Source organism: Kryptolebias marmoratus, linkage group LG20, assembly GCF_001649575.2.
Source record: "Kryptolebias marmoratus isolate JLee-2015 linkage group LG20, ASM164957v2, whole genome shotgun sequence".
Classification (NCBI taxonomy): Eukaryota; Metazoa; Chordata; class Actinopteri; order Cyprinodontiformes; family Rivulidae; genus Kryptolebias; species Kryptolebias marmoratus.
Genome location: NC_051449.1, coordinates 19730782 through 19753786, shown reverse-complemented (window position 1 = coordinate 19753786; position 23005 = coordinate 19730782). Strand labels below are relative to the sequence as shown.

The 23005-nt window shown below is 41.2% G+C and overlaps 3 protein-coding genes across 5 annotated transcripts in view; 1 reads left to right on the top strand and 2 right to left on the bottom strand.

The window, feature by feature from the left end:
- LOC108238338 (transcription factor AP-1) overlaps window positions 1-785 on the bottom strand; it is a 1940-nt gene extending 1155 nt beyond the window's left edge. The window contains exons 1-2 of the mRNA XM_025006843.2: window positions 554-785; window positions 1-441 (exon numbers count right to left, since the gene is read on the bottom strand). The exon at window positions 1-441 is cut by the window's left edge and continues 1155 nt beyond it. Coding sequence (XP_024862611.1) covers window positions 1-407 — 407 coding nt within the window. The 5' untranslated portion in view covers window positions 408-441; window positions 554-785. The remainder of the gene's footprint in view (window positions 442-553) is intronic.
- A 5613-nt stretch (window positions 786-6398) lies between these two features.
- On the top strand, window positions 6399-20070 carry fggy (FGGY carbohydrate kinase domain containing). 3 transcript variants are annotated; one of them, XM_017420347.3, is made up of 16 exons: window positions 6402-6665; window positions 6895-7122; window positions 7777-7888; window positions 9197-9348; window positions 10283-10371; window positions 10775-10890; window positions 11147-11275; window positions 14851-14954; window positions 15263-15370; window positions 15666-15727; window positions 15931-16093; window positions 16256-16330; window positions 16428-16548; window positions 17718-17812; window positions 18464-18525; window positions 19875-20070. In XM_017420347.3, the coding sequence occupies exons 2-16, from the start codon at window positions 6940-6942 to the stop codon at window positions 19954-19956; spliced, it is 1653 nt and encodes a 550-aa protein (XP_017275836.1). In that variant the 5' UTR covers window positions 6402-6665; window positions 6895-6939; the 3' UTR covers window positions 19957-20070. The 3 variants fall into 3 exon arrangements, 2 of the variants coding, with proteins under 2 accessions (XP_017275836.1, XP_017275837.1); XR_003039324.2 differs by lacking the exon at window positions 19875-20070 and having other exon boundaries at window positions 6399-6665; window positions 16428-16580; XM_017420348.3 differs by lacking the exon at window positions 15263-15370.
- A 712-nt stretch (window positions 20071-20782) lies between these two features.
- LOC108238283 overlaps window positions 20783-23005 on the bottom strand; it is a 13831-nt gene continuing 11608 nt past the window's right edge. Inside the window, exons 8-10 of the mRNA XM_017420250.2 lie at window positions 21645-21794; window positions 21386-21532; window positions 20783-21296 (exon numbers count right to left, since the gene is read on the bottom strand). Coding sequence (XP_017275739.2) covers window positions 21099-21296; window positions 21386-21532; window positions 21645-21794 — 495 coding nt within the window. The 3' untranslated portion in view covers window positions 20783-21098. The remainder of the gene's footprint in view (window positions 21297-21385; window positions 21533-21644; window positions 21795-23005) is intronic.

The window sequence follows — 23005 nt, the reverse complement described above, 5'->3', positions numbered from 1 at the left end:
CCCCCGCCGGACACGCCGGTCGGCGCGTCCGGGTGGGCGCCGGGGATCTGCTGGTAGTGGAGCTCGGCCAGGGCCCTGACGAAGCCCTCGGCGAAGCCCTCCTGCTCGTCCGTGATGTTCTTGGGGCAGAGGAACTGGGTCGGGGTGGGGGTCGTGAGCCCGTTGCAAGACTGGATGATCAGCCTCTCCAGCTCCGGGGAGGCCAGTTTCAGTAAGCCCACGTCGGGGGAGGTCAGGATGTCCAGAGCCTTGGCGCCCAGCTGGGGTTTAAAGGTTTTCGGGTCGTTCAGGTTTAGCGTCATGCTCTGTTTGAGGGTTTTGGGGTTGAAGCCGAACACGGCCGTCCCGTCGTGCTGAGAGTTGGAGGCGGCTTCGTCGTAGAACGTCGCTTCCATTTTTCCAGACATAAAGTTTTAATCGCTCTCAGGAAGTTCACGTGTTCTAAAAGAAAGAAGAAAAAAAGAAGTCCACTTTTGACTCTGTGGTCACAAAGCCGTAACAATCTGTCCGACGTCCCGAGGCAGAGTCGGTCTATTGTTGAAGTTCGACTCACTTGACAACTTTGCGTCCCAGGAAAAGTTTGCTTTCGCGTCTTTTCTTCTCACCGACGAAAAGCGAATCCCTCCCGTCTCCGCCGAGCTCCCGTTTTCCTCCTCGGCTCCCGTCTCCCGGACTCTCCTGACTGTTTTAAAACTAAAAGTACAAACAGATCCCGAAAAACGGCTGATAGTTTCAATCACTTCCAACGTGGAGACGAACTTTATCCACCTCAAAGCTGTAGCTCCACTGAAAATAACAATGATGTCATTTCTACGGCCTCCCATTGGCTGGAGGTGATGGACTGGGCGGGCATTGGCTCATGACACGCACGTTGCTCCGACAACCGGCCGTATCCCCGCCCCTCACCGCGGTGGATTATGGGATTAGGTAATGCAGGCAGTGGAGCAATGTACTCTGGGATTACGTAGTGTTTTTGAATATTTAGTTACCCGCTCAGCTCCGACTGATCCTCCATCCCAGCAACGAAATTTTCTTTTTTGTTGTTGTTGTCTGGAATCAGGAACTACTTCTCTGTCTTCACGAGATTACTGTTTTATTGTCTAAACACAGAAGTCTCGGAGTAATCAGTGTTTCTTGGGGATCTGCTCAGGAAGAAGTGGTTGAAAGAGTTCAGGAAGTGAGTGGTGGGACGCTGGGAAAGTGAAGGGCACACGATGAGCCTGACCTACTTCAAAAAAGCTCGTTTGTTCTGAAATAAAATACATTTAATTGTTCCTTAAAGTGATGTTCTTGCAGTTTGATAGCCATGAAGGTGGTGCCAGACAGAGGGGAAACGTGAAAATAAAATATAAAAATGTGCAGTTCTGCTCAGGCCACTAGTCAACTTGATTCTCTCTTTTTCTTATATTCTTTATATTTTTTTATATGACTTTTTATATTTGTCATTTATGTAGACTATCTTGAAAGCTTATAAAAACTGCATCTTCCTAAGCAGTTCTATTATTGGTGTTAAATGTCAAAATCTGCAAGTTTCATCTTTAGTATTTCAAATGATGTTTTAGCTATGCTGAGGTGGGGTTCAGTGGAAAGGTTCTGAGCGGTAACATCTTACCTGTTGTAGATAGCTTTCCGAATAAACAAGGTGTGACTTGTTGGTGAACAGCATTTGACTTAAAATGTCTTGAAACATTCACCGTGGGATTTCTTCGTTTTCTCCCTTGAGTTCTGTTGTTTGGATTCATTGAGGCTGCATTAGAAAATCTGCCTGTTTTCTCACTTTTTTTTTTTTTTTGAGTCTCCAACAGTCACAGCCCAGCGAAATATTACCCTTAGGTTGGATTGGATTAACAAATGAATGGCTAAGACCAAAGTGGGTGGTTGACGTCTTAAACCAACTCCAGTGTTTAACATTTCCTAGTAATTAATGCAGAGACTGTTTCATAAACATTTATACCATCATCTGTTTGCTACACATGGTTATTTACTTAAAATGTGGTTATTTGTAGACGAATAATAGCTGCAGGACTTCTGGTGCAGCATGCAGAAATAGCCTAATATTTTTGCCGAAATAACAGTTTAATATAAAACTGATGCCGATGTGAAAGTCTAAATAATAGTTTTTGCCTCGAACGCCACAAGATTTGGAAGATTAGTTTGGCAGTGGGTCTGCTTGAATGAGCCATTATTAACTTGTCAATATAATTTGAGCAAACCTGCTTTCAAATTGAATTTTGCCATCTTAAAACACCTCCAACGGTCAAAATTTCCTAGCAGCTTGTGCAAACACTGTTATTTAAATTTATTACGATGTTCCTGCAGGAAGTGGACTTGAAATGCTACAGCCCACTGCTGCTGCCCCTGTTTCTGTTTACAAATAACTATCGATTTCTCTGTTAATAACTGTGTACTGAGAAATACATGGTGGTGTAAAGGTCTGTGAAATAGTGTTTGCATGAACCACTATAAAACTTTGGACCTTGCAGTTGTTTTAGCAGCAGTCTACTTTGGTTATGTTTGGACTATTTGTTATCTCATCAGTTCTGCCAGACTTAACCTCCTTTTCTCCAAACTGAGTTTGTTAAAAAGCTATCTACCACAGATAGTTCTTAATAACTTGGTCACAGAATCTACTTCAAAAATGGCCGGAAAATCCCTTTAAAATGTATTTACGATTGTTGCAATGTTCAGATGGATCTCGGCCTGTGCAAATGCTTCGACTGCAGCCTTTCCTGTGCAGGATAAGTGAAAAACATAAAAATGTAGCTGCTTTCATCGACCTGCAGTCCAGTCTGTCTGGTTTCCCCTCATTGTGTTATTCAACATGGTCCCACCAGACAACTAAATAAGTTAAAAACCAGATCTGGTCAACATTTTTAAAATAGCTTCTTTATATTTTCTTTTTTTTGTCCCCACAACACTCAAATGCAACACCTGTTCAAAGCCCCCACCCAATGCTTTTGCTTTCTATCATGGAAGCAAATAGAGACTCTTATTTACTCTATTTTCTTCCTCATTCCTCACTTTCTCAGTTGATTTCTCATTTTTCCCATCTCTCGGGCAGCTGTGTGAGTCACCCTCCAATGAGAGAGTTGGAGGTTTAATTCCTGGCAGCAGACACATGTCAAAGTGTCCCTGAGAAGGACACTGAACCCCTGACTGCCTCCAATGTGCCCCATCGGTGTATGAATGGAATTTAAAGCACTGATTAGACTCCATAGAATGATTTATTCAGATAAGCTTTGAAGAGATTCAGTGCCGTATGAATGTGTGTGTGGATGAGGGCACAGTTTGAGTTGTAAAGCACATTGAGTAGTCTGCTTGGTTAGAAAGGCGCTGTATAAGCACAGTCCATTTACCATCTTAGAAAAGCTTTTAGCACGCCATCTTTGTATGTCCCTGCAGGTGTCAAGAACACAGAATAGTGTTTCTCTGTCATACTGCTACTGTGCCCCGGCCATGCTTCCTGTTTCTCTGTCAGCTTTTCCCTTCTGCTGGCCTGACAGGATTGCCTTTGAATAGCGTTTCCCCTCCTTCCCTGCCTGGGCCAGCTGTTTCCACACTGAGCACTTTTCCAACCGGGAGCCGGGCCTGCCTGCCTCCCAACAGGCTCCGCTCCGAATGGTGGGACAGTCCATGAAAATGTCCCCCTGCCTCCATGAGAGCTAAACACAGAGAGAGGTTATAGTGCGCATGTTGATGTATCAACAGAGCAAAGTTTTGATTACCTTCAGGCGTGGACTTGAGGGACGCACACACACACACACACACACACACACACACACACACACACACACACACTGAGGCACAGAGAGAGACAGATGAGATTTCAAACACTGTCTGTGCAGTGTTTGTTGAAGACCAGCTGTTTCTTCCTGTCCTGCTGCTTAGTTTTTCCTCTGCGCTCCATCTCTGCTGACCATTCCTGGTCCAAACAGCCTGCACCACTTCCCGTAGACAGCTGCTTCTCTTTCTGAAGAGAAGAGCACGACAACAAAGTCAGGAGACAAGGTGGGATTCAGAGAGGAAGGTTGGTTTAAGGGGTCTCTGTGGCAGGAAGTGCTGTCACTGCACTTTCCAACAATCCCATTTGTCAAGAAATAATTGCTTGTGAATATTAGAGTGATATACAAATCCAGCTGAAATGACAAGTTAGTTGTTTTTTTTTCTACAGTAATTTAGAGTTGTGGAGTTGATCTGTTTTTATTCAGTGTAAGCAAAAGACCACATCCTGTTTGTGATCTGTTCTACAGATTTTTTTCTGTACTGTCTTGTTTAGGGGCTGCAGGGAAGCCCCAATCCTGGACTGGTTACCTGATAACACAGAGAACCACAAAATGAACAACCATGAATGCTCACACTTACTCCTAAAGTCAATTTAAAATCACAATTTAGCCTAACATTCTTTTTTTAATGGGTAGAGGAAGCTATAGCTGCTGGAGTAAAACCTCAGATAATCTGTGTACATTTCCATTATTTGAATTTTTAATAAAATCTTCTATATCCTGATTGCAAATATTAATAATAGAAATGCAAATAATAAAGAAAATGTTGAAATAAAATGTTTTCTTTAGACAGATGTTTAAAAATGCCAGAAAAAATGTTATCTTTCAAGCTAAACTCAAAGCTTTGAGCGGTTCTTGTGTTTCTACTGCTCTTTAATAAACAAACTATTTGAAAATGTTCATGTAGAAGGGTGAGTCATCTGATGCAAAATGTTTTTCTTGGAAACCAGATCTGGAACTCTGCAAAACCGTGAGTTCTTGCTTTGGAAGTCTTCTTTATTTTTCAAAAGAACGTACAATCGTAGGCAAAAGTTTCAATCCACTCATCCCTCATCTCAGACATTAATGTCATATTATTTTTGAGCTTTTATAAATGATATCTTTGAACTGCTTTTTTCCAGGGTGAAATGATTATACTACACACAACTTCAATGATTTTTTAAAATCATTATTTTTGGTGGATTTTATTAAATCTACAAAGCATCAAATATAGCTATGCATTCACCTAAATCATTTGATAAATGAGTTGAATGTTTTACACTGTGTCTTTTAACTCAACAAGTCCCAGGTCTTTTAACTTCTCCTTCGTGATTATGAGTGACTGCAGTTAGTTGTTTCTTTTTGTCAGCATAAAAAGGAATAGTTTGGATTGGCTGTTACTTATAACCCTCTCACATATAAAAGGGGATTGTTTAGGAACCACTGAGCCCACCATGAACTGGAACCTGCTGGAACACACAGTAAAAACAGTTTTACATCAGTATGGACTGAGAGGATGTCGACCAAAAAGAAGCCTGTGCTCCAAAAGCAACACATTCAAGTTCGACAAAAATTTCCAACTTCCCACATGGACAAGCAAAATGCCTTTATGGTCACATGAGATAACGATTGAGCTGTTTAGCCACAGTAACAGGAAGTATGTTTGGAGGAGTCAAGGTGAGGCTGTCAGACCTAAGAACACTGTACCAGCTGTCACGCACAGCGGTGGTAGCATCATGCTGTGGTAGCATCATGCTGTGGTACTGGCACATTGAACTAAATGGATGAAAAAAATGAAGGTCTACCTCCAAACTGACCAACTTCACCTCAAAACTATACTGAAATTTAACAGTTTGATGGTTCAGACAGGCCAATTATCCCAAAACACACATCAGAACTGGTTTCTGATTGAATAAAACAGGCTAACATCGGGCTCTGGAATGACCTTCTCAAAGCACCGACCTCAGCCTGACTGAAGATAGTAAACTGTGCTCAAAAGCCTGGTGTGTGCCAAAAAACCAACTAAAATGACCTCAACCCATTCTGCCAAGCTTGATCAAATGTCTGTCAGAATTATGCCAGAAACTTGTTGATGGGTGAAAAAGGTAAAATGTCATTAAAAGAAATTAGCTACTTGTTAAGATATTCATAACATTACTGCAAAAAGAAAAATGACCATAAAGTTAACAGCAGTATTAATACTACTAAACTATATCATATCGGCCACATAACTTCAATAGTGATTTTCTGGTCTAATAACAGCAGGAGGACTTTTTTTGTCACATCCATCCATCCATCCATTTTCTTTAACCGCTTCTCCATTCCGGGTCGCGGGGAGCTGGTGCCTATCCCCAGCAGTCACTGTGCGAAAGGCGGGGGACACCCTGGACAGGTCGCAAGTCCATCGCAGGGCCACATATAGACAAACGAGACAAACAACCATTCACACCTAGGGACAATTTTAGAGTCATCAATTAACCTAACATGCATATTTTTGGTCTGTGGGAGGAAACCGGAGTACCCGGAGTAAACCCACGTGTGCACAGGGAGAACATCCAAACTCCACCCAGAAAGGCCCCAGGCCAGGAAGTGATCCTGCAACCTTCTTGCTGGGAGGCAACAGCTCTAACCACTATTCCACTGTGTCACCACTGTGTTTTTTTTTTTTTGTCACATTTAGACTTAATTTTCACGTTATCTTGACTTAAATATGCGTTCATTGTATCCTGTGTTCATATCTTCTTGTTTTTTTTAGCGGAGCCAAGGAGAAAAAGCGACCACATCCTTTTTGTCCGCTTTCGCGTTCCGTCCCAACACCGGTCCTCATTTCAAAGTTCACCGGTGACCCAATCTGAGCGGCGAGCGAACATGTTTTCTGCACAGAAATGAGAGTTTAACCACCCGGTGAGTTCGGAGGCATGTCCTCTTTATGTTTTCTAACGTGTTCACGCCTCTTCACAAACCTAATCTGCACATTTTATTGGGTGAAAAGCTCAGTCAGCTTCTGCTATCTTTCAAACCGCGGACACCGGCGACGAAGATAATGTCAAAATACAAACAAAAATACTCAAAATAAGTTCACCTTGGTGTTAACTCCCACCTGTTTAACCCTCTGCATGTTGTCACTTGACAGTCTAACCTGCTTAATAACCAACCAGCGGTCCCCAGCCCTCTCCTCATGGAGGAGGTTTACTATGTTGGGGTGGATGTGGGCACCGGAAGTGTTCGGGCCGCCCTGGTGACCAGAGGGGGTCTGCTGAGGACCACCGTAGAGGAGCCCATCAGCATCTGGAAGCCCCAGTCTGAACACTACGTCCAGTCCTCCTTTGACATATGGCAGAAATGCTGCTCAGTTGTCCAGGTAGGATGAGCCCAGAGCTCTGATCGGTCCAAGACCTGATTTAAAAAGCACTCCTGTGTCCCAGTCAGAGGATTCACCCTCATCAGATATAATACATTTATCATATAAGCAACAGTAATTATACAAAATGAAAAAAACAGGAGAATAAACAGAGAAATGGTGGTCACAAAGAAACAACAATAATAACAAAGACATCAGAATAACTGAATGGAAAAGAGATGCTAAAAGTTGGATAAATAATGCAAAAAATCCAAATGTGGTGTCATTACAAGCGGAGTGGTTGTGTTATCAGACAGTTGCTGGAGCGTCCAACAATCAAAACAGTGAGTGAAGATCAGAGGACTCAGAGGATGCCTCACTGATATATTAAACAGCTTTACCAGCACTTGATGAAGTTCAATAGAGGCTGCAGAGTGGATTTGTATGAGTCCAGGTGATGCTCGGAACAAATTTTGTCTAGATTTTTAAATTATGAACTTCTCCATAAATTTCTTATGTATCCAACAACAACTAAAATCCTACGTTTGGGGTTAAAATTAAGAGGGCATAAACTTTGTTTTCTATATGATTTAAACCTGATGACAGTTTAGGAAAACAAATATCTCACAGATATAACTAGTATGTGTGTGTAAATGTTGTGTGTTTGTATTGCAGAGGGTGACCCATGGAGTGCAGAGGAACCAGGTTCGGGGCGTTGGGTTCGATGCCACCTGTTCTCTTGTGGTTCTGGACAAGGACTTCCAGCCGGTGTCGGTCACTCAGGATGGTGAGTGTTGTGCTTTAGTTGTTTTACAAACATCAGTGTCCTGCCTGACCTATAATCTTTATTTAAGTCCTCTGTGATTGACGGTGCAATTTATTGTTTTTAGTTTCAATAAAGTTGTTTTTTTTAGCTCATTTCTGTACATTTCTTTATACCATTTTTGGTTTTAAAGCAATAGTTCAGATTTTTTTTTTTAATTGGGTTTCAGTAGAAAGGTTATGAACAATCACTATCTTACCTGTTGTAGATAACTCTTTGAATGACCTCTGTTTGGGAAAAATAGTTTAATTCTGACTGGACTGACGAGCTAATGGCTAGTTTGAATGAGACCAATAGCAAAGTGCTATCTTAAAACCACTCCAAACTCAAAAATTTGATAGTGGTTCGTGCAAACACTGCTTTCTAAACCTTGACATTGTCATCTGTTGTACCATACACAGTTATCTACATACATTTTATAGGTATTTGCCAGTATCCCACTGCCAGTCTCAGGCCTTTTTTCATAGATGCATTCATAAAAATGTTAGCAGGTATTTGATATCCCATGGTCAAAAAAATGTACCATAAATCAGTTACTTCTGTTGTAAAAACTTGTGTAAATGCATCCTAATTCATCTCTAATGCACTGTTGACAGTGTTATAAATAGCTACAATGCTTCAGATTTTTTGGATTGGATATTCATTTTGTAGGTATGACATGAAATCGTAAAGAATCGACACTGCTGAAAAAGAAAAGTTATTTGTGGCTTTATTTGCATAAAACAAATAAAGAAATGGAGCTCACTTCCTTTGTGCGAACGAGCCTTCAAACGACAGGACCTCAGAGCGGCGTTGAGAGTCTGCAGTCGTATATTACTGAGCTCACATTGCAGCAGCAGCAGCTAGCTGTAGCACTTCTGCTGCAGCCTGAGACACTTCATGCTGGAATATCATAATATTTCTGCTAAAATAACCGTGTACTGTAAAACTGGCAGCAATATAAAAGTCTATAAAATAGTATTCACACAAACTGCCATGAATTTATTTGAGACTGAAGCTGTTTTAAGATTCACTTTGGTCTTAGCCTCGCTCTGATTGGCTGATAGTTCGTCAGTCTGGTCAGAATTAAGTTCTATTTCTCCAAACTGAGGTTGTTCAAAATACAAAACCAGTTTATCTTAGCAAACATCAGTGATTAGGTTTAGGTTTCACCTCTGCTGAGTGAGTGTAAATAACATTTCCTGTGGGGTTTTGAGTTTTTGCAGAACACCACGTTTGGTTTTGGCTGCCTTTAAAACTTGTCTTTCTCTCTTTGTTTTATGTTTTTGCCAGGGGACACACAGAAGAACGTGGTGATGTGGATGGACCATCGGGCTGAGGAGCAGGCGGCTCGGATAACAAACACCAACCACAGGGTCCTGAGCAGGGTGGGAGGGGTCATGTCACCTGAGATGCAGCCCCCTAAGCTCCTCTGGCTCAAAGAGGTGAGCAGAGTCACTACCGGCCTCTGGTCTCTTTGTGTTTATTGTTGCTCTTTAAGCTGTCTGCTGACAACATGCTTCTGTCGACTAGCATCTGCAGGCAGGCAGGGTTTAGTTTTTCACTCTTCCAGTAGGCAAATATTTGGAAAGCTCAGATTTGATCTGTGCATATGCATGATTTTTAAGGTTAGGTGGCTGCGGCAGCCACCGCCAAGAGGTAAAGGCAGGCAACATCGTTTTTACCCGTGTCTGTCTGTTAGCAAAATATATCATGAAACATCGGACAAATTTTAAGGAAATTTACAGGAAGTAATCATTAGATGTTCATCTACAGCTGATTAACTTTTTGAGTCAACCCGATTCAAGATGGCTGCCACAGCCGCTAAACCTTAAAGAACACTAACATGGCTATAACTCGATCACTTTTACAGATATCGGCCTAATATTTGGTGTGGTTGTAGCCAAGGCTGAAAACATGCAGAGCTTATAAAATGTAATTACCACCTTGGATGTTTTATGCATTTATTGGTGCCATAAATTAATCATGGTCTATAACAATTGGCCTTTATGACAAGAAAAACAAACAAAACAAAACGTTCTTCAATGTTAAAGTGAAAACAATCTTCTGCTGAGTCATAGCAATTAAATAAATATATGTAATGTAAAGTAGGCGACTGCACTGGCGACCACAGTTTAATGTGGTAGTAGGTGAGAATCATTCTCAACACATACTCTAAGCATGAGATCTTGTTATATCCCATGAGGCCGGCCGAGCATATCGTCATTTTCAAGATTTTGCCCAAAACTTTACAAGTCCCTCCTGTCTCATTTTAAGATGATTTTAGAAGAAACTCTGGCATAAAAGACGTGCTGGCCAAGCATTCAGGGAATGTTTGGCTTTTAATTGCAATTATTTATTTTTTGTTTTTTTCTTCAGAATCTAAAGGAAAGCTGTTGGGACAAAGCAGCTCACTTTTTTGATCTGCCAGACTTCTTGTCTTGGAAGGCAACAGGCTCATTAACAAGGTGAGCTCCGGTGGATGACTTTATTGCCACCTGAAGCGTTAACACTGTTGTCAGTCAATTTTGATCATGTGTTTCTTTACATCGATATAGAATCTGCAGTTCTCGAGGGTTATGTGTTAGAAACACAAGTCTTGGTTCAGTTGATATCGTGTTTCCTGATAAATTGTGCCGTTCTGGGGAAACACCTCCCCAGTATCGAATGTTTGTCTTTAAAGCAAGGACACAGCATCTTGTCTAAATCTAAGCGCTGTGCTTTTTATCGCGAACACTTTGTCCGCGATAAAAAGCGATATGAGTATCTTTTGATGCTGCAGCATCAAAAGATACTCATATCTGTCATTAGATAAATGTCAAAACCTGTTTCTGAAATGTGTGCCGGTTAATGCGTGTTGCAATTCCACAGGTCTTTATGTACCCTAGTGTGTAAATGGACATACTGTCCCCCAGAAGGATGGGACACCAGTTTCTGGAGTAGCATTGGACTGGGGGACCTTCTGGAAAATGACTTCTCCAAAATAGGTGAGAGCTTTAAAAAGCCGCAGCTAATCATCATTAGCCAGCCAAAAAGTGGCTACGACTCAATCGGTTTTACAGAAACTGAGCTAAAATTTGGTGTGGTGGTAGCTGAGTGTCATTCCTAACATTCTCTGAGTGCTAACAGATCCCACAAGGTCTTTGTTTAAGACTTTCTCATGCAAGGCAGCAGGCAAGGTACAGCAAATTACTTCAAGGATTGCTACTTTAATTATTTAACTGTGTCCTTTCTGTCACCCAGGCAGTGTGACCTGTTCGCCAGGAAGTCCTCTCAGAGAAGGTCTGACTGCGGAGGCTGCAGCTGATCTGGGTTTGAACCCAGGAACAGCAGTCGGTGCTTCTCTCATTGATGCTCATGCTGGAGGCCTAGGTATCACCCGCTGAACCACAGTCATTTGGAGACAAATGTCTTCTCTTAAAACAACCTGACATCCACTAGTGTCTATCATGTCAGTTGCCCTTAGCTGCTGATTTCATTTGGACCTTCCCATTAATCAATCAATCAATCAACTTTATTTCTATAGCACATTTTAAGAACCACAGGGGTAGCCAAAGTGCTGTACAATAGATAAATAAAAACAGTAAAAAGGAAATAGATAAAACAAATAAACAAATAAAAAGATAGATAAAAAGAGACATACACATACGAGTTCACAGCAGGTATGTTTTAGGTGCCAAGAAAGACAAAAATCACGGTGTGTTAAAAGCCAAAGAATAAAAGTGAGTTTTTAAAAGAGATTTAAAAACAGGAAGAGAGGAGGCCTGTCCACTGTCATGAATCAGAGGAGGAGTTATGTCTTTAGGTACAATTAGTAGGTTCTGGGAGGTAAAACTGGAAAATGAATCGCTCAAACCCACTTACTGAAAAATCAAAACAGCTCTGATGTGTTTTCTTGTTCTCAGCTGTAAAATTCCAGGACAGGTTTCCACATCGTGTTGCTGTCACACAGTGTTTATTTCCTTCCTAAACTTGCTTGGGCGGATTGGTGAAAAACTGAAAAGAATTAAAAAAAAAAAAAAAAAAAAACACCAGAGGGTGGAAAACTACAATTGCAATGTTGCAAGTCAGCGACATAGTTCACAAGCAGAAGAGAGCACTCCCGACTCGAGGCAACACGCCTCTGTACTTTAATTTACTCAGTTAGAAACCTCACACAGCAAAAGAGACTTTCTGGTTGTTTGTCGGACTGTAGGATGCTGAGCGAGCATGCATGCAGAGCACATGAAGAGGTCATCGCAGCAGTGTGCTCACTCAAACACTGGTTTCTACACTCGTCCCGTGGAAATGAGCTCAAACCTTTTGAGTGTTTTGGGTGCAAAGTATAAAAAAGATTAAGCAGTCTTCAGGGAAGGTCAAGTGGTGTGTTCAGAATGTTAGTATATTAGCCAAAAATCAGTCAAATAAAGCTGGGAAAGTATGGAAAAACCAGCAAAGAGCACAAACAAATACTCTGGTTTGTACTTTATGGCAGACGGTATAAGCTGAAGATATTTCCTTTTTTTGTCTTTAACTTTATTTTTAACAAGTGTTCATTCCTGCACTTGAGGTCTGCAGCTTTTTCCACAAAACACTGAGATGATTGCAGTTGAAACAAATGTAATTATGATTTTAAAAACGCAAGGTCAAAAAGCCAGGTTCTGTGATGGCAGCATTAATGAGGAAAAGTACACTGAAGCCCAGGTTAACTAAAACTGTGCAATGCCTGTTTCATATGTCTGCTTTCTTTTCTACGTATATGTGTTAGCCCCCTGTAGGACTGGGAGGAAGAGAAATCAGCACTCTTCACTTTGCCGATGACATCGACCTCATAAATGGTTTTACCAATGATCAAACGAGTCAAGCGAAGAACTTAGACTCTGAGTAGTTGTCATGGCATGGAGAGTAAAACCAAGTCCATGGTTTCTGGTAAACAGGAGCCTGTCATAGTGAACATCAGGGAAACAGCTCAAACAAGTTAGGGAGTTCCTGTACCCTGGGTCTGTGTTCATGTCGGAGGGCAGCTCACAGAGGTCAAGATAAGGATAGCCAAAGCTGCCAGTGCCCTATCAAGACTCAAACTTAACCATAGTTAGACTGCTACATCCACTTGTCTTGTCAGACCTTCTCTACGCTGCAGAAACCTGGACGCTGATCGCCGAGCTAGAGAAAAGAACATGCACATTTGAAACGGCACCTGCTTCTGGTCCTTTGGTTCTCCCACACTACAAATGCTGAGGTCTGCCGTAGGGTCCATGTCCTTATTGGAGATCATGACTAGTTCCTAATGCAGATCAAGAGGAAGAAACTGCAAATCAAATGCAAAGTTGCCCCTGCAGTGGAAAGAAATGAACATAAAAATGCGAGATTTTGACAAGACTCTTTTCATCGTGTCAGAGAAGATGCAGATTCTCTGACACGTCCTTTGTTGTCCTCAGGTCAGAAGTAAATCTGTCTCTCAGAGAATCCCGACCACCTGGTTTTGCTCTGTGAGGTAAACTGCTCGTGAACTCTGCTCATTGACCCGTAGCCGGGACCTCTGCCGGCCACGCATTGTTGCCTCCGTCACAGGTTACAACACCCTGAACTGTTAGTTGTTTTCCACGTCACTCTGCATGTAAACCAGCCGTCCAGCAGAAACTGGGTGCAGCATCACAAACATGATGTAGCAACAGAGAGCTACTTAAAATGGATTCAATGCTTCTTAACCTGCAAGTCATGTTGATGTGAAAAACACCTTTAAAGATCTCAAAATGTCAGTTCAGTCATGTAAAGTCCACCGTTCTGTGACCTGTTTAAACAGTGAATGATGTTTTTGCTGTAAAGTGTATGTGAAGCTCCAAAGAGGGCTGGGTTTCTCTCTGGTTTCACCAAAATGTTTTTTTTTGTTTTTTTTTTTGCTAATTGTATTTACATCGTACAATGTAATGCTAACGAAGGTCACAGAACACTGTTCCTGATCAAGCGGCATGTTTATCACCTGTCGCCAAATGTAAAAGGGCAATAATGCTTGGGTCTGTTTGTGTGTTTGTGCTTGTGTTTGTTCATTTGTCTGTCTGCTAGCAAAATATCTCATGATCTACTTGATGGATCTTAATGAAACTTCCAGAAAGTGATTATTGGATGCACATCTGCAACTGATTAACTTCTCGAAACACTTTAGTTGAAGGTGGCCGCCACAACTAAATTAACCTAGCAAACATAAAAATGGCTTTAAATCAGTCAGTTTTACAGATATTTAACTAAAATTTGGTGTAGTAGTAACTGAGACTAATTCACGACACATATTCAAAGCACTACTCAGTGCAGGACATATTTGCCTAAACCTTTGGCATTACCTGTCAGTGTCAACACAGTCTATTATCAAGATTTCTTGACAGATTTTAATGAAACTGCTAGATAGCGATCTTTGGATATACATCTACTACTGAATAAATTCTTGAATTGTGTTTGTAATCAACCTAATGGCCGCCACAGCCAACTGGTCATAGAGAACATAAAAATGGCTAGATCTCAGTCGGTTTTACTGGTATTTAGCTATGATTGGGTGTGGTAGTAGCCGAGACTGATTCAGAATACATATTTTGAGCACTAACAAATCTTGTGAGATCTCCCCAAATTTAATGAGATGGCACAGATCATTTACAAGGTTTAAATCAAAACTCTGCTCTTTTCATTGTAGGATGATGTTAATTTAACTCTGTCATAAAAGGCAGTGAGTGATGTACATTCTTTAAGGAAAGCTAGGTCTTTAATTTAATCTGTTTTATGTGTTTTCCAAAGCTGTGGGAGGAGTAGTTAACTTTGTTAAAGTTGTGGCAGAAATGGAAAAATAACAGATGAAAGATGCTTCAAGTCACCTTTTCATACTAAACTTCTCTAGCATACTGACTTTCTTCCTCTAACATTAATTATCTTGTAGTGGTTGTGAAATATAACTAAATATATTCTGACTCTCATCCTTCCAGGTGTGATAGGCGCTGACGTGCGAGGCTTTCACTTGCCCTGCGAGCAGCAGCCAATCACGTCCCGCCTGGCCATGATCTGTGGGACGTCCACTTGTCACATGGCGGTCAGTGGTTTCACAGTTGCACTTCAGCTGATTCAGCACATTTCCGAAGCATACCTAGAATCAGTGACAGCACTTCCCGTTGCTCCATATCCCTCGATGACTAGTGCATGACTTACCGTTATTAAATGGTTTTTGTTCTTATCAGAGTCTCAAGATTTTCGATAAATACTTGGCTAATAATTCACATTTTTGCCCAGGTCACTCCTTAATCTCTCACAGTGTACTTACACAAAACGAATGTTTGTTGGATTTTAAAACCCGTGAACAGACTTCAGTAACTTGTTTTAATAAACACATTTGTGTGAAAGATCAGTGAGGGGCCCCTGTTTGTGCCGGGGGTGTGGGGACCCTACCTGTCCGCCATGGTGCCAGGACTGTGGCTCAACGAGGGCGGTCAGAGCGCCACGGGAAGGCTGGTCAGAACGCGCTCCACGTTCTTACAGAGTTTTATTCGTCTTTATTCATAAATAAAGAGTGGGTTGCAAAAGTATTCAACTTACTTGGTATTCTTTTGAAAACGAATCACATTAAAACTATTTTTTTCATCTTGAAAGTGGTATCTGTTATGTATAAATGTAAAGTTTTAACAAAAGAGGATGCCAAAGGGGGTGAATATTTCTGCAACCCACAGTAACAGACGATAAGTTTGTGATGGGGATGTGTGTAATATACAGCATGTGTGCCTGAAACTGTAAATGTGTCCTCTCTCAGATTGACCACGTTGTGAAGGGCCACGCTGCCTACACCCAGCTCCAGGAACTGGCACAGCAGAGGTCAGATGGATTTCACCTTGTGTTTCTGAAAACACTTCATTTTCTGGCTAGATGTGCCATATAATACTAAGTTTACCAAAGTGAGACTAGAAGTAATGCCCGAAGTTGTTGAAAAGCATCTTGTGATTTCTGCGCATTAGATCTGCTTCGTTTCTCTCGTGTTCTGGAAGCGTCACTGCAACATCCTGAACGTCTCGTTTCAGAGCTCCTCCTGCAGGTGAGAACATCTACTCGTACCTGAACAGACACTTGAGTGTGATGGCTGGCTCGGGTTCTGCTGTGGACCTACTGGGATCCAGCCTTCACATGTGGCCGGACTTCCACGGGAACAGGTCGCCGCTCGCTGACCCGACTCTGAAAGGCATGGTGAGCACCTTGCATGACTTTACTTCAGACGTTTAGGGACTCCTCCCATCCTGCCTACTATGTCTCTAAAATGTCTACCCTTCGTTTTCCTTTCTCCAATTTTTATTGATCTATCCTTTCCAGTGAGAGTTGCTGTGTTACTGACTCCTGATTGTTTTGCAGGTGGTGGGACTGTCTCTCTCCCAAACCCTGGATGACTTGGCCCTGCTTTATTTAGCTACCATCCAAGCCCTCGCTGTAAGCCACACGTTTGAAAGGACCATTCTGGCTCCTCGCTGTATACAGAAACATCTCGTAACCAGGTTTCCTCCTGTGTCGTATTCTCGTCTTTTAGCTTGGCACTCGTCATATTTTGGAGGCCATGAAAGAAGCAGGACACGACATCAGTACCCTCTTCTTGTGTGGCGGGCTGAGCAAAAACCCCCTGTTTGTACAGATTCAGGCCAACGCTGCTGGTACGCTGCAGAGGGAACGGTTTCTGCGTCAAGTTAGTCAGAATTATCCTAAAATATGCTGAATGTTTTCTTATGACACGTGCAACCAAACTGTGGTGACTCTGACTTCAACTTCACTGGAATTCATTTGTCGCTAGATCTGTGGACTGATACGGAAACATTTCTGCTGCATATAAAGCGCCCAAACACACATCAACTAGATCAAGACTTTCTATCTTTCTATTCCTCTTTTGTTCTTTATTAATCCAATCTTCTATCTAAAAGACTTATCTGCATGCCTAATCCCTGGTTGGGCTTTTAAAAAAGTAAGTCAAATGTTTAAAACTACCAGTAAAAAATTAAATACCACACATATCTAGAATAAAGCAAAAAATTTCACACATAAACAAATAAGATTAATACATATAAAAACAAGTGAAGAAGAAGAAAAGTCTTGAGCAGTTGCCGCACAATAAGCTGGTGTCTTTTGTTTCACCTGGGACTCAGAAACTAATATTAGTTAACAGCTTTATTGCTGTTGGTAAACTAGTCCAAATCTGAGGAGCTCTAAACACAAAGACAATTGTCCAAATGCTGGATTATTAAGTCATTTTACTTCTACCAAGACAAGGCCTTTATTGCATTAAAAAGTCAATTTTAAAAAAGAAAAATGTTATAACCCATCAAAGTTTAAATGATGATGCTTTTACAGCGGCACCACTAAATTAGTTTATGCTCCACATCTTTCTGAACAACATCTCAGGTTTTAAAGCAGATGGAGTTGTTTGGCTTCAGACAGTCACAAAACAGAAAACAGGTGTGACGGAATCACAGCATGCAGACGCAACTGGTAAACATGATCATCTGGGACAAAACTGGTTTAGGCATTAAATTTAAGACGAGAGTCCAAACTAACACCAAACGCATCGACTTTTTAGATTTCACTCCGATCAGGGACAACAGAGATATAATCACTGGCGCTTCGTCTGATTGTAAAACACACTGAGTGTGTGTGGTAGAACCCCCCCCCCCCTAAAAACCCATCTCTACAGTCAAACACGGTGATGGCAGCATCATCCTGAGCTTGTGAGACTAGTCAGGATGGAAGTGACGTTGAATGAGGACGAAACTGGAACAGTCCTGATTGAAACCCTGAACCAGAGCGCTCCTGTTGGTGTTTTCCTCCTCAGGAATGCCCGTAGTGCTGCCAGATCAGACAGAAGCTGTTTTAGTCGGAGCAGCAGTGCTGGGAGCGTGTGCATCACAGGACTACAGCTCAATACAGGTACAGAGGCACACAGATACATGAGCGCACACACGGCGTTTAGCTTTATGAAGGTTTTATTGTTTGCATACAAGAGAAGCTTCAAATGAGTTAGTGCTTGATATTTCAGCATACCTATTTATCTGTTCATTTGTTGACAGTTACTGTTTACAGTTTTTTTGGTCCAGTAAGAGCCAAAACTAAACAAATATCTGATCCAGTGTCTCCATCTGCTGGAGGGAACGAAATCACAAAGCATGAAACGTGCAGAGGAGCAAGGTTTTCATGCAGAAATAATTCAAGATGTAAAGTGTGGATTAATCTTTGTCAGGGTCAGCTATAGCAGGACTAGAACTCAGAGTCCTTTAATCCATTTAGACTAAAAATAAGATGCTGTTATTCCAGCGAGGCTGCACCTGTCAGCTTGTTTTTTTAGCCGTCGTTACAGCGGGCAGTCGTTGTGTCTGATCCTCTCGGCTGCCTGGATTTCGTAGGTTCAGACAGCAGAGAGGCCCTTTCATGAATTAATCATAAACCAGTGCCGTAGCAAAGCTGCAGGAGTCAGATTGTAGTCGCACCAAAAGTAGGTCGTTGCTTATGTGAAATTAGAATGTGTGCAGCATGATTTATTAAGTGGGATTTTTTTTTTTTTTTTTGCGCTTTATATTTCAGGAGGCCATGGAGAAAATGGCTAAAGTGGGGAGAGTTGTTCAACCTGACCAGGACCTGAAGAGGTGAGGCTGATGTGCTCTCTGGAAAACTGACAAAAATGGTTTTGTTTTATTTTTTTAAATCATGTTTTATTTTGAAAATAAAAACTTAATCATAAACTTTCCTTTTAGAATTCACTTTTTTTTAGAATTTCACTCTATCTTTACATATATCAAACACACAACCCTAATTCCAAAAAGTTGCTACATAGTGTATAATGTAAATAACAACAGAATGCAGTGATTCATGAATCTTGTTAGTGAGAGGTCTGGACTGTAGGCGACCCAGAGGCACTAATTCACCCCCATACCACCAGAGAGGCAGGTTTTTGACCTGTGCACTGACAGAAGGTCAGATGGTCCCTTTCCTTGGAGAATGTGGTGTCTGTGGTTTCCAAAAAGAATATCAAATTTTGGTTCATCTGACCAAACAACAGTTTTCCACTTTCCTCAGTCCATTTTTAATGAGGTTTGACTCAGAGGAGATGGTGTTCACATCTGGCTTCTTCATTGCATGATAGAGCTTTAAGCAGCGTTAGTGGATGACACAGTGAGCTGTGTTTACAGACAACGATTCGCTGAAGTGTTCCTGAGTCCATGCAGTGATGTCCAGAACAGAATCAGATCTGTTTTAAATGCAGTGGCCCCCTGAGGGCCCGAAGATCACAAGCATCCAATATTGACTTTCTATCTCGACCTTTGAGCTCAGAGATTTCTCCAAATTATTGAAATCTTTAATGATTTTATGAACTGCAGCTGATGGAACTGTCAAAGTTGTTCCAATTTTTCATAGAGGTACATTCTTCTGAAATGATTCCACTATTTTTAGATGCTGTTTTTTTGTGAACCTCTGCCCAACTTTACTTCTGACAGATTCAGCCTCTAAAATCCTCTTTTTACACCCAGTCCTCTTACTGACCTGCTGCCAACTAACCTAATTAGTTGCAAAATGCTCCTCCAGCTGTTTCTTATTTGTACCACTTACTTTCACAGCCTTTTGATGTTTCCGCCCCAACATTTTAGAGATGTGTTGCAGCTATCAAATTCAAAATTACTGTTTTTTGTTTTTTCTTTTCTAAAAATGGTACAACATTTTAGTTCAAACATGTTTAAATGTGGTTTCTATGTTCTATTGGGAATAAAATATGGGTTTATAAGATTTGCAAACCACTATATTCTGTTTTTCTTTACATTTTACACAACAACCCAGTGTTGTCAGAATTGGGGTATATGAGGATTTGTTTCTGTTTATTTAAAGTGAAAGTACTGTCATTATTAAACTAGTCCCATTAAGTCAAAGCCAGCTCATGAGAGGACTGATCTATGCAAGCAGTTTGTGTGTTTTACTACATTTTTTTCCTGTCTCTTTTTAGCTTCTATGCAAGAAAGTACAAAGTGTTCCTGCAGCTGTTCTCCCACCAGAGGGAGTACCAGGCCCTGATGAAGCAGAGATGACAGGGCTGGTGGGAGGAGACAGAGCTCACAGTGAGGACAAGCGTACACACCACCATGTCTTAACCCTGCAGCTCTTCTTAATGAGAGCAATTTCACACGCTTTTTTTTTCTCAGTGACACAAAGCAAACCACTTCCCGAGGTTGAGCATTTGTTACAATCTTTGGTTGTTTCTGAAAATTTGTTTAGTAGCCGAGACCTACAGGAAGTCGAACAACCAAGCAGATTATTTTGACAAAGGCTGTCTGACTTTTCACAGCTGACGTTTTGCATAAAACTGAACAAGAACAAACATCAGTGTCATCTTCAAATGCGTTCCTAATAAATATTTACAAGAAAGAAAATCTGATTTGTTTTGGTCACTCAAACCCAAGGTGCTGCTGTGGTTATCCAAATAAACAATGAGTAACATTTCCTTCTTTGACTTCTTTTTCCTGTTTGGATCACTCCTGTTGTCCTTCGCTGATGCAGATTGACAGGGTGAGAAAGAACGCCAGATCCTTCAGAGCTGACTTAATGCTTCAAACAGGAGGGGGGGGGGGGGAACAAAGAAAGAAATGCTGGACATTCGTGTCTGAAAGTCACTGCAAGCGACTTCAAGTTAACGGGTATTATAAATTCTTAAGCATAACTTTGTTCTCAAAATGTACCCAAAACAGCTATAACTGTCATTTCTCAACATAAGGTGATTTTAGTTTAAAACTCTGGCACCAAAGGTGGTGGGCAATATGCAGTCCTTTAAGAAATGCTAAATAAAACGTAGCTGGCATTTGAATTGATATTTTAAATAGTAAACTTGCTTAACAAGAAGACACTCAGTCACATAGATCGAGTAGAGATGCATCACAGTAGTTTATTTAATCTCACTACATAATTAGCACCATTAACAGTCCATTCATGCACAATTTAAAGAGAGAAAATTAACCAACAGTGAATAGTATGATGCATCAACCCTGGTGAGTACAGGTATTAAAATTTGCAACAACAGTAAAAAAAGAAATTTAGCTTATTTACCAATTTCATGCCGGCCTCTACCACAGTAAATTGCCTAAATAAGAACATTTCTGCACGTCTTAATTCTGAGTTACACTGATATCTCTCTGCCCACTGCAGTTTGGGAAAAATAAATAAACCAGCAGGACCTTTAGGACTGAGAAGGCTCGAAGTTTGGTTCAGTCTGTGAGTGTTTAGTATCTTTAGGCTTTGAGTTGGATTCTGGATGCGGTGTGTAGCGCAGGTACTTCTTGCCAGAGGGCAGTTCTTTGGAGTAGACGCCAGCTGGGAACAAAGCTGCAGCCTCCTCCTCGGGTATGCTGGGAGGCACCATCACACAGACTCCAGGCTGGAAGGAGATGCAAAAAAAAACAAAAAAAACAAGTATAATCAGCAAGTGGAATAACAGCTGAGGTCACTGTTAAAAATGGGACCTGCCTTCCAGTCAGCGGGTGTGGCCACTCGTATCCCAGCTGTGAGCTGAAGGGAGTCAAGTACTCGCAAGATCTCATCAAAATTGCGTCCTGTGGTGGCTGGGTACAGTAAGGATAGTTTCAGCTTTTTATCGGGACCTATAATAAACACCTACACAAAAACAGAAAGTGAGATGAACACCAAAAAGACTAACACCTTCATCTCTGAGAGTTTAAACAGGACATGTTTTAGAAATTAGATTGTGTGAATTTGTGATGCTCACACAGCGAGCGGTAAGAGGCAGGCCATCTTTGTCCTTCTCGTCAGGGTCCAGCATCCCCAGGGAGACTGCCAGCTCTCTTTTCCTGTCTGCTATGATCGGAAAAGGCAGCATGCAGGTCCCAGATTCATCACAGTTGTAAGCTAGGATGTCCTAATCAGAAAGAAGAGAAACAAGGCCTCAGGGGGGAATTTAAGCCAAGCAGTTAATTTAGTTATGGAGCTCAAATGTATGTTTGAAAACCCTAAATGTGAACAAGTTTGTCAAAGTGCAGTGACATCTTTGTCATTACTAATGCAAAGAGTTCAGTATATGAACATATGAGATGTGTGTATATATACAGTATATATGCCTTGAGTTCATACTACCTGCAAATAAATGAAAATAAACAATCTTATCAAATGAGCTTTTTTTCATACTATGCAGCAGGAGCATGGGGTGTGTTAAGGATTGATTAGTTCCCAATCCTTTCGGGTTGTTTTTTTTTAGAGAAGGATCTGACCAGGAGACAAACCTTTAAAGTAATAACAAAATTTATTAAGAATTACATGAAAACCCACCGAGCAGATTTGCAAATCCGGAGACGTTAACTATGACGCAACGTCTGACTAGTATTCTATTTCTCTGGCATTTATGATGCCCAGACCTCCTTGCACAAGTTCTGATTAACCCAAGGCCTGGTTCGGCCTCACCATCTCATGACCTGCCCTATTTTCTTATCCTTTAGTGGATAAGGAAATAGAACTTGTTCTCCCACATGCTTATCACCTGCACCCCGATAAATAAAGAAGGTCATTAGGTGTGCAACCATAGCGTGATCAGACCACTGCCACGTATGCCCTTGAATCAAAGAAAACAACATGAGATACACTACAGAAACAAATAAAAATGTAAAATCATCCACATCTCTTCAGGTGCCAGAATCACTTTTACGGGCTGTCCTGTACAACCAACACAGTAACTCTTCATATTCACAGCACAAGGTTAAATATAATCCTGGTATGGGTTGCTCCTTTGGGTATGAAGGTGAGACTCAGCTCCTCTAAGCTGGAGGCCATGGTTCTCAACCATAAAAAGAATATATGATGGCAAGATGGAGTAGAAGAAGCATAGCTAGATCTAGGCTTTGTCTGCAGTACACAAACCATTGCTCTGGTCTGTCGTGGTGAAGAAGACATTGAAACAAAGGGTAAAGCACTTTATTTACTGGTCCATATACAGGTGCTGGTCATAAAATTAGAATATCATGAAAAAGTAGATTGATTTCAGTAATTCCATTTAAAAAGTGAAACTTGTATATTATATTCATACATTACATACAAACTCATATATTTCAAATGTTTATTTCGTTTAATTTTGATGAT